At 45.4% G+C, this 12,031-nt stretch overlaps 1 protein-coding gene across 1 annotated transcript in view; it reads right to left on the bottom strand.

Annotated features, from left to right (window-relative positions):
- Window positions 1–287: 287 nt before the first annotated feature.
- lactbl1b (lactamase, beta-like 1b) overlaps window positions 288–12,031 on the bottom strand; it is a 41,580-nt gene continuing 29,836 nt past the window's right edge. The window contains 3 exon segments of the mRNA XM_034205663.1: window positions 288–864; window positions 867–959; window positions 962–1,614. Of these exon segments, the coding sequence (XP_034061554.1) occupies window positions 638–864; window positions 867–959; window positions 962–1,614 (973 nt within the window). The 3' untranslated portion in view covers window positions 288–637.

Genomic DNA, 12,031 nt, shown 5'->3' with positions numbered 1-12,031 from the left:
TCATTAAATTCAATAATTTAATAGGCAGCTCTCTACCTGTGGCAACATCTGCATTTAAATAACGTGATGCATTTTCATGAATACGATCTAGCTGCCACAAGCAGAGTTCATAGTAACAAATAAATGAAATATTTGTTCCCCTTATCAACAGAGTGTGAATATGTATGTGCTTGGTGTTAGGGTTTTTAGAAATAGCAATCATAGTTCAATAATTGAAAAGGATGTCTATGATATTCAATACATGACCAGAACAGGAGTTTGTTGAGAGCTCTGCTTTTCTCTTTCATTCAAATTCAAGGACAGAAAAGACCAAGACAATGTTACAGTGGTTTGAAAGAAGGCAGGAAAAACAAATGCATATATCAATAAAGTGAATGTTCAGTTGGGATCCATAATGAAGGACAGTCATATACAGTACATCATTTCTCAGAGAAAGCATATATTTCCCTTGCAAGACATCAATCATTATGCTGTCACTCTCTGTGCTCTTTGTTTATCAAGAGCACAATCCTATCTTTGTCCACCCAATTGATACCAACTTTTCCATTTAGTCTTTTAGTATTCACATTTTTTTTTACAACACCTGACATGTCCCAAGGACATACCAGTTGTCTTTAGGTCGAAGCATCACTGCAGTTCAGCTCGAGAAAGTCGGTCTGCGGGCTATTCTTACCACATTGTACGTGTTAAGTCCTGGTGCATCGAAGCCAGGGGACAAACCACGCTTGTCAAATATGTAGAAGTTAAAAAGCTGGCCATCTTGGGCTTCCAGGGACACTGAGGCTGTGCCTACTTGCAAAACACAAGGGTACTCTTTTTCAAAAACAACTCTGAACACCCGGTCCACCAGGTAGTTCAGCTTTTTGTCCTGTACTTCTCTGGGATCAGCTCTTCAATTTGAGGCCCAAACTGTTGCATGATCAGAACGCCGTCCGGCCCGACTTTGATCTCATAGAAGGGATGTTGCTGTAGGTGAAAAAGCCGATGTAAGGTTCTGGTTTTGGCGGAGGATTAAGGACCTTTGTAGCATCCCTAAAGGCTCTTTCTATAGCTGGTATGATGTAGGAGTAGGCCTTAGTGACCAGGTCCTGCTTCTCAGACCGGCTACCAGCCATTAACACCACCAGACCGAGCTTCAGTTTTGACACCAGGGAGAAGGTGGCAGAGTACCCGTCAAGATCACCATCTTTACGAACCATCTCGTAGCCCATGAACTCATTCACCTCCCATGGCGTCCCAGTACGGTTGGCAAAGTAGTCCTTTTCGCACCTGAAGAGGGGGGTCAGCATGATCTTCAATGAGTCTGGCTCTAGCATCTTGCGGTGATATGCGCCCAGCAGCATCATAGCGAGCTTGGCCATGTCTGCAGCAGTGGAAAACATCTGACCTGAGGGCCGGTACCAGCCCAGGTCGTAGAGCGGCGCCGGCTTCCCGTTGGAGTACACTCCCACGGCCACCTGGCTCTGGAGCCCTGGGGTGATGTCGAAGCCAGTGTCCTCCATTCCCAGCCGATCCAGGATGTTGTCTGTGATCCAGCGCTGGTAGTCCACGGCAGCCACTCGCTCGGCCATCACATGAGCCAACAGTGAGAAGGCGAGGTTGCTGTAATGACATCTGTAAAGAAGCAAAAGAATGAAAGAAAAAGCTGGTTATTGATGGAGGAAGTAAGAGTAACAAACTATTTGGTAAGTATCTTGATTAAACAATTAATTGTTTTCTTTTGTTTGTATTTCTGCTTATTAGCATTAATGAGATGGTTGATACAACTCTTCTATATGGTTAACATGAAGCTGCATACAGCAGCTGCTTAGCTATTATAGAGTAAAGCTCTGTCTTTTAACATCTGCCTATTAGCGGTTCTAAAACTCAATAATAACACTGAAATGTAAAAATGTTAATGTAAAAAGGTTGACGATTTACATGGCTGAAAACACTTCCAGATTGGTTTTCATCAGGAGGTTGTCAGGTTGAAACAGAAAATTAGCTTCAAACTAACTGTTTTTTTTTACATCAAATTGGACCAAAACGCAGGACAAAACAGGCAAAACGGAAATTGAAAATGTAGCTTCTTTTTTCGAGTGGACCACAGTTTCAGAAGTTGTGGGACCATGAGAAGCTGAGCTTCTGTGACCTGTGACAGTAATACCTCCCTGCTCAACAACCTCAACGGCTTCTAGCACGCTTTGAAGAAACAGAACAACACACCTGCGCAGAAACCCCCCCCCCCCCCCCCCCCCCCACCGACGACCAGGCTTTGTGTCTTTACCAGCCAGTGTGAGGAGCACACTGTTGAGGATTAACCCCCGCAAGGCTGTAGGACCTGACAACATTCCTGGTCGTCTGCTGAAGGACTGCGCGGAAGAGCTCACAGATGTCCTCACAGACATTTTTAACATCTCCCTGAGCCAGGCTGTTGTTCCCTTGTGCTTCAAGGGAAACCACCATCAATCCAGTGCCAAATAAGTCATCTCCATCCGGCTTCAACGACTACCGCCCCGTCGCACTAACTTCCACCATCATGAAGTGCTTCGAAAGGCTGGTCAAATCCACCCTCCCCCCATCGCTGGACCCGTTTCAGCTAAACGGTCCACAGAGGATGCAATCTCCTCCACTCTCCACCCAGCCCTCACACACCTGGACACTAAGACTAAGACTAAGGACCTATATGTCAGAATGCTATTCATAGACTTCAGCTCAGCATTCAACACCATCATCCCCCAGCAGCTTGTACAACAACTTACAGACCTGGGCCTCAGCCCCTCTCTCTGTAACTGGTTGCTGGACTTCCCCACAGAGAGACCACAAGCTGTACGGGTCAACAATAACACCTCAACCACCCTCATACTGAGTACGGGGGCCCCCCAAGGATGTGTGCTCAGCCCACTTCTCTTCACTCTGCTGACCCACGACTGCAAACCCATCTTCAGCACCAACCACATCGTGAAGTTTGCAGACGACACTACTGTGGTGGGTCTCATCAGCAAACAACGATGAGACTAACTACAGGAAGGAAGTGAACCAGCTGGCCCTGTGGTGCCAAAAAACAACACCCTCTTCCTCAAACCTGGAGAAAACAAGGAGATAGTTGTTGACTTCAGGAGAACCCCACCGTCGGCCCCCCTCTCCCCCTGACACATCAACGCCGCTGCTGTGACGCAGGTGACCAGCACCAAATTCCTTGGGGTGACCATCACTGATGACCTCACCTGGAAAATAACACCACCGCATATTAGCGAGGACAGCTCAGCAGCGCCTGTACTTCATCACGGAAGCTCAAGCGAGCCGTAGCATCACCCCCATCATGCTTGTCCTTTTACCGAGGCGCCACCGAGAGCATCCTCAGCAGCTGTATCACGCTGTGGTTCGGAAGCAGCACCGCCGCCGACCGCAAAGAGCCTAGCAGCGCATAGTGAACTCTGCCCAGAGGATCATCGGTGCCTCGCTCCCCCTCCACTACAGGACATATACAACCACCCGCCTCACCCACAAAGCACTGTGCAGTAGCATTGTGGGTGACTCCACCCACCCCTCCAACAGCCTCTTCAGCCGCCTGTCTTCAGGAAGAGGTTCCGCAGCCTCAGCTCAGCACCGTCAGGCTGGGGAACAGCTTCCTCCACCAGGCAGTCAGGATGCTGAACTCTCCTCCCCCTCCCTCCCTACCTCCCTCCCCCCTCTGACATCTCTCCCCTGAACTCTCCACCCTGCCTCCAACCTTTCTCCCCTGCCCCAAATGGGTCCTGGACACACACACACACACACACACCACACACACACACACACACACACACACACACACACACACACACACACACACACACACACACACACACACACACACACACACACCACACACACACACACACACACACACACACACACACACACACACACACACACACACACACACACACACACAACCAACCTCCCTCCCCCAGCACCAGTCATTTTTCTGCCCATCTCCGCTGCTAGTGCACTGAAACTGTGGTTGAGGAGCTTGACGCTCGTCAACTATCAGCTGGAGGGCGGGGGAGCCTTGCTGCGGGGAAGCAGTGTGTGGACCTGTCAGCGCAACTTACATGATGCCAAATTTAACAAACACATTTAATAATTGGTTTAAACGGCATAATAATAATAAGACGATCGTCCGTTCTGTGATTCTCCAGAGCACACATGTTATGATATTAGGGTCACGCAGAGTGAGATGAGATCGCTGTCCGAGAGAGAAGAGAGAGAGAGAAGAGAAAGAGAAAGACGAGGAGAGAGAGAGAGAGAGAGGAGAGAGGAGAGGAGAGAGGAGAGGAGAGAGGAGAGAGAGATAGAGAGACTGAGAGAGAGAGAGAGAGAGAGGTGGCTTGTGCATGTTTGTGGATGGTTTAGAGCGACAGTGATGGAACATGTGTGTGTTTCTGGAAGTGAAACGAGGAAGCAGAAAAACAGAGGTCTGTGTGATGTATTTTGTGAAACAGAAGAACAGCTAAATAAATGCAACGGCCTCCCAAGAAGAGCTCGCCCTCTCTCCAGTCATTTAAGCTAAAGTGGGTTATTGAACCTGAAGCTTGTTGCTTCTGCCCTCCTCGACTACGGTCTGGGAGCCGACAGGAAAGTTCAACACACAGATGGCCAGTCCGCCCCTTTGTAGCATATTATTTCGATGAGAGATGAGCAGATCGCCACTGGGCTTTCAACTAAAGACATAGCCACGCAAAAACTGCGGCATTTGTACAGCTCCTTATGGGTACTGCAATTAGTGAAGTGCTTTCTTCTGTGGTGAAACGATCAGCACTGCACCACGGAGGAAAGCGGCAGAAAATCTCCTGGAGATAGCGGGGCTGTGCTGCGTGCATGGCTTCCTTCTGCAGGTAACGGGGAGACGCGCTCTGGCGGCGGTCTCGTTCAGGATCCGAAAATACAATTTAAATATTTTGCACACTTATTCCACTTATTCCTAGTGTGCCACTGGTTACGGTGCCGCGTGCCAATGCTGGCAGTGGCATGCATGGGCGCGGGAAGGGGGGTGCTGAGGGCGCTGCAGCACCCCCTAACGGCAGGCAGGGGGTGCGGAGCTCCCCTGTCTGAATTATTATTTGACGGTTATTGCTGCTCCCGCTGTGTAATATGTAGCCAATAAATTCCACATTGTTGGTAAAATAATATTTTGGCCGGCCCCGAATGTTTTTTCTGTAGCCCCGGACAATTCTACCTCAATAATATACATTAACCGTGCTTTACGTGAACCTCATCATGACACTAGAGAGGACGACAGGGCTGTAATTGTTGCATTCACCCGTGTTCAGTGAATGCAACAGAGGCAAGACACCAGACCAATCAGAGAGTTGCATGGAAATAAAAGTGTGCTTGTGTCATTCAAGCTCGGCTCTGTGTGTGTGGTGTGTGTGTGTGTGTGTGTGTGTGTGTGTGTGGTGTGTGTTGTGTGTGTGTGTGTGTGTGGTGTGTGTGTGTGCGGAAATAGCGCATTTAGTGTGTGTGTGTGTGAGAGAGGGAGAGAGAGAGAGGGGCCGGTGCCAGCAGCAGGGACCGTGTTGTTAGCATCTGGTTAGCTAGCTGCACTAACGGACACAAGGAGCTGTTGGTTCCACAACAAGCTGGAGGAGAGCTCTCGATCCTCTCAGACTGAGGGACTCAGGTGAGCTAAAGCAGTGGTTCTCAAACTTTTTTCAATAATGTACCCCCTTAGGAAAACAATGTCAGCCAAGTACCCCCTGATCAGCGCAAACACGATTTGTTAGGGAGGAAAAGCCTATATAAAGAGGTACAGTACAGTGCTGCACCATCAGTGTCTGATTTATTAAAACAACAACATTGTAACTGATAAACACTTAAATGCTATCTTTCAAATGTTTACAATCCATCACTAAATTCATGGCAAACCAATTTTAATATCATGCAATAACACTGAGACGACATTAGTTGCATTGAACTGATCTTTTTAATAAGTTGTACTTACAATGTAGTGAGAAACATGGGCTTGTGCTTCACTGAGGATCTTTGTCATTCTGACAGGGAGGCAAACTGCAGTTATTACACTTCGCGTTTTGAAATATGTGTAACTCTGTTAATATAAAACCCACACTGCTCAAACTTTGTTAATTTTCCTAAAATTAGTATATTTATTTATTTTTGGGCGTGGGGAATGAAGAGAAAAAAATATGAGCATTTTATGAGCATGGGATTTTGACCCCTCATATAAACATATGCATAATGCTGCGTTATACTTTGCAGCCACAAGCCGTTGCCAAGCAACGCTTATTGTTTAGGTCCTTTGATAAGCAGGCAGTCATATAATTAGCTAGAACTAGCTAGATCTGATAGATTTAGACATAAACGCGAGTGAAGTATAACCGGACGACGTGAGACAGAGATCAGAGATCAGATCAGCTGCTGCTGACGGAGAAAACGCAGCTCTGCATGATCACAGCTCCGCCGCTGTGACGGACCGTTGAGTGGAGCAAAATACACTAAGAGTTAGAACACACTTAGCTAGTTTATCTACTCTGGAACTAGCTAAACTAGTTATAAGAAATATATTTATTCTTTACTGTCGGGTCACTTATTACAGGTTCAGCGAGCTGCACGAGACTGACGGGCTGTCAGGTGAGGGAGAGGAAAAGAGAGCACCCCGTTTATTTTCCCCATTTTATTATCCAGAATTACTGTAAACCTTTGAATAAAGTAGTTAATCTACTATTAGTAGTTTGTTTAAATGCATTACTTATGTTGTTTTTTTCATTAACATAAAATAAATCTCACGTACCCCCTGCAGTACTCCAACGTACCCCTAGGGGTCCACGTACCCCCATTTGAGAACCACTGAGCTAAAGGACTCTCTGAGTGTTTAGATAGTTAACTTTAGTCTAAGTTATCTCAGTGGGTCTCAAACGGTTTGGTCACAAATTATTCAAAAGATTATTTCCGCGGTACACTTTCATATGATCATTATCGTTATAAAAAAAATAAGAGAATAAAGTAAAAACAGTTATGAAATACTATATGGCAGTAAAACAAGAATACAGTTTGAAAGGGGAGTGATTTGTAAAATATCCATAAAGAAAAAGAACATCTGCTTACAGTTGTGTTTCATCTGGGTGTTGAGAGATGTATCCATAGATCTCTTAATGTTGCTCTCAAAGTGCACCAGATTGATGCTTTCAACTTCAATATTTAAAAAAAATCTTCCTAGAGGAGCTGAGGTCCGCTCCCCACTCGTAAAAAAATAGCACTTTACCCCTGCCTATATGCCGTGAGCTGATTATCGAGCCTTCATTGTAACAGTCGCGGGTGTACTGTGTGGGGAGTGCTTATGTGCGTGCTCTATAGTGCCCGTAATAGTGTTCACTGGAGTCCAGCACCTCAGCACCCCCACTCAAAATACCTTCCTGCGCCTCTGGTGGCACACGTACCAGGGGTTGCCGACCCTTGGGGGGTATACTACGAAGCAGGATTTTCGCTTAGCCGGCTAACTTCAGGGAAAACTCTGGGTTTCCGGTCCTACGAAGCTGGTTCTCTTTTTAGCAGGCTAGATCTCCCATGGTAACTTATGCTGTGCGGCTAACCTGCTCCGGAGCAGGTTAGGTTGCAGGCTAAGAGCTCAACTCAGTGAAAGCACCGCCTGCTGACCAATCAGAGCTCAGTGTGTGGAGTTTAAAGCAATCAAGTCATATTACAGGAGAAAGGAAATACAGAAAAACTGCCGTTGCAGGAAAGACGGCCGGCAAAAATCACAGACTGTGTGAACGTGAAAATGAATAGAATATCACCTCCCATCGTCAGAGCAATCTGACTATTATAACATTAGCGTTAAGAAAGCTTACTTAAATATCTGCCACAACATAAGTAACCGGATCAGAGTAACATTAAGTACAGTCCGCGGCATATCACATCATAATGTATCATATATTTCCATATCTGAGTCAGCTGAGCCCTATCTGGCCGTGCAACACTCACAGTGTCACAAACTGTATGCAGAAGTATTATTTTAAGCAACACATTAAGTTGAGGAATCACTCGAGACAAATGTAATTAAAGTCAGATCCACTCGTGTTTTAGACGGGGCAGTGATATCATAAACCTGTTAATGTACGCATTCAAACAATTTTTCTTTTACCAGCTGTATTCACCTTGCAGGTGGCTATGTGGCTTTTATCCTGGATAAAGTGTTTAAGTCATGGATGTTTAAAGTTTAACGTCTTCATATTTGTCTAATTATATAGTTGACTTTTCATTCAGGAAGTATGACGCTGCGCTGTCAGTATGCTTCTCCATGTTTGTGATTGGTCGAATGCTCCAAATACCACACCTTTCATGTGAACGCACACCTAACTAAATAGGACACGGCTAGCTTGAGCGATTCACTTGATAACCCGCGTCGTAGTACCGTTTAGCGAGAGCGCGTATGTTTTGGATTAGGCCAACCGGCTAACTCAAACATATCCAGGTTAGGTTGAACCAGCTTCGTAGTACAGGCCTCTGGTCGGGACCAGGTTAGGTTGCAGGCTAAGAGCTCAACTCAGTGAAAGCACTGCATGCTGACCAATCAGAGCTCAGTGTGTGGAGTTTAAAGCGATCAAGTCATATTACAGGAGAAAGGAAATACAGAAAAGCTGCCGTTGCAGGAAAGACGGCCGGCAAAAATCACAGACTGTGTGAACGTGAACATTAATAGAATATCACCTCCCATCTTCAGAGCAATCTGACTATTATAACATTAGCGTTAAGAAAGCTTACTTAAATATCTGCCACAAAATAAGTAACCGGATCAGAGTAACATTAAGTACAGTCCGCGGCATATCACATCATAATGTATCATATATTTCCTTATCTGAGTCAGCTGAGCCGTATCTGGCCGTGCAACACTCAGTGTCACATACTGTATGCAGAAGTATTATTTTAAGCAACACATTAAGTTGATGAAACACTCGAGACAAATGTAATTAAAGTCAGATTGTGTCTTGGACGGGACAGTGATATCATAAACCTGTTAATGTACGCATTCAAACACTTTTTCTGTTACCAGCTGTATTCACCTTGCAGGTGCAGCTATGTGGCTTTTATCCTGGATAAAGTGTTTAAGTCATGGATGTTTAAAGTTTAACTTCTTCATATGTCTAATATTATAGTTGACTTTTCATTCAGGAAGTATGACGCTGCGCTGTCAGTATGCTTCTCCATGTCTGTGATTGGTTGAATGCTCCAAATACCACACCTTTCATGTGAACGCGCACCTAACTAAATAGGACACGGCTGGCTTGAGCGATTCACTTGATAACCCGCGTCGTAGTACCGTTTAGCGAGAGCGCGTATGTTTTGGATTAGGCCAACCGGCTAACTCAAACATATCCAGGTTAGGTTGAACCAGCTTCGTAGTACAGGCCTCTGGTCTAGACTATACGTTCAGCTCCCCTGTTGTTTAAACCTCTGGCGACCTCAGGAACTTAGGAAGACAGTGGCATGGTGGATATCAACTTTAAAAGAACAGAGCCATTGCTTGAACCAGTTGGGAGATAAATGTTTTTTGGCAACTCGAGCAAAGGCATGTTCAGATATCGACACACAAACCATGATATGAGTGGCTGCTTCCCTTAGCTGCAGTCTCGTAAAAGCAAAAACATTCAGTGGAACATCAGACCAATTTTTTGCCCTGCATTTTGGAGAAAAGGCTGCTTTGCATTAAAAGTATTTTTCCCAAAAACGACTGAGAGACAACTGTGACATCTGGTTTCCTTTTGAAAGTGAAGTGTCTTTATGAACAGTCCGTGTGTCAGCAACAGATACACAGAGCCAATCCCTCTCTTGCTCAATACTATTCACAGCTTTACCAGCAGGACACACACCCAGTGACCTCTTGTCCCACATGAAAGGCACTTTGCATCCTTAACAGGGCACTCATGCCATCGGGTTTGTATCAGGAGCTTTTTGGAGTTTTGCTCTGACCGCGTCTGGCTGTGCTGATTTGTCTTACAGTTATGATGGGTTATGGCTTTTCCTTTTTTGATGTGAGCCTTTAAACACTGTCCACAGACCTGGCATATATCTGCTTAGCAATGCTTGCTTCACTCTACTGCTGCTTATTCATCTCTTCTAAATTATGTATTTTCTATGTCTAGATTTTACTCCATTAGCATGCATTCTGAGAACCGTATATTAGCCAGTCCTATCACAATCCTGTCCCTGATAAGCTTGATATGCATCATCAGTGCGGAGCTAATGCATACTGGTGTGTTGACTGGTGAAAAATACATCCACAGTCTCAAATGCTTTTTGCTTCCGAACGAGCAGGTTTGTAAGCAATGCACATTTCATTACAAAAAAAGCCATTCCTCGTTGAAGGGTATTGTTACTGGTCTGCATCACTGAGTTTCAAGCTTCAGTAAACATCATCAGCTTTGTCTCCAATACAATAAATCACTGAATTCACCTGATTCTCTTTGGAGCTGGCTGTAACGCTGCTTGATATGTAGAAACTATTGAATCTCTGTATCCATTTAGCCCACTTGTGCAGCACAGAAAAAGAAAAGGGCTCCTCTGGCTCAATGTGTAACATTGCGTTGAATACTACAACAGTAAACAAAGTGTTCAACTCAATCCAGTCTTAACAAAAAGCCTGAGGTTTTCAGTCTTGACAGAGCTAGACGGATACAAATAAAAGAAGAAAAAAACCCGCAAGCAAGATAAGGGAGTCACTGTTTTCTGGCTACAAAATGACCACCATGTCAATCCACAACATGTTGACATTTACACATACAGTAGAGAGACACAAGATGTTTTTCTTGTTAATTAGTTATCTCTGGAATTATTGGTGAGTGAGTTTTCTAAAATTCTGACAGTGCCTGCTAGCGGTATACCCCTGATTCTAGTCTTTATGCTAAGCTATGCTAATGTTTAAGTTTACCATGCAGACTTTGACTGATGCTTCAGTTATCTAACTGTTGACAAGAAAGTTGTTCTAGCAAATTTCACAAAATGTGAATGTGCCCTTGTTACGGCTGCTGCCTTCCTGGTCGTCTGAGTGTTTTCAGCTGTGTGTGTTCTATGTAAATGAGCTGTGTGGTTGCCCTCCCGTCATTGGCTGCCATCTCCTGGTCCGCCCCTGAAGATTGCGATTGGAGCACGCCGGGCGCGACGCACTCCAATCGCAGCGCACAGCCGTGTAAATTACATGGAAAAGCTCAGGAAGCAGTTGCGGCTCTCACGTTAGAGGACAGCCTACAGTATGACTCAGTGAAGGTTGCCATCCTCAGAGTGTATGAGTTAGTCCCTGAAGCTTACCGGCAGAAGTTTAGACACCATAGGAAGGGTCCTAATCAAACTCACGCCGAGTTCGCCAGAGAAAAGGGAATGTTTTTTTCTAAGTGGATTGCCTCATGTAATGCTACTGATTATTCTTCTCTGAGGGAATTGATTATGTTGGAGGAGTTTAAGAAATGTTTGCCTGATCGCATTGTTATGTACGTGAATGAACAAAAGGTAAACTCTCTCTCTGCTGCTGCTGTGTTAGCCGATGAATATATGTTGACTCATATATCTGTGTTTTCCCCTGTTTCTACTGAGAGGTCCCGCCGTGTGTCAGCCGCTCCGTTTACTCAGCCGTTAGATGTGACTAACGTGAACAGAGAAGAGAGAGAGTGTTTCTATTGTCACCAACCTGGACATGTCATTTCCAACTGTATGATTCTGAAGCGTAAAGAACAGCGGCAGAATATGTACGGCCAAATAGCAGTGGCCTGGTTACACACACATGCACACAGGCAAGTAAAAGTGACTCTGATGTCTCATTGTCTGAGCCTGTGTTTGTGCCGGTGCCTTCAGATGAAGCTGTGTCCGAGGAGAAGCCAGAAATTGTGGTTTCCCCTCGTGAGGATGTCGGGAGACCAGCGCATCAAGCCGGCTCAGACAAGCCTCTCGACTTTTCGACTCTCCCGGTAACACGAGAGCGTCAGCTAGTTTATCGGATCCTAGTGTTGGTGTTAGCTCTGCAACATGTTAAGATTCATGTTGGACCCAGCCTTTGGCCAAT

Source organism: Gymnodraco acuticeps, unplaced genomic scaffold (genome assembly GCF_902827175.1).
Source record: "Gymnodraco acuticeps unplaced genomic scaffold, fGymAcu1.1, whole genome shotgun sequence".
NCBI lineage: Eukaryota > Metazoa > Chordata > Actinopteri > Perciformes > Bathydraconidae > Gymnodraco > Gymnodraco acuticeps.
The sequence above is the reverse complement of the archived record's forward strand: the minus strand, read 5'-3'. Positions and strand labels throughout refer to the sequence as shown.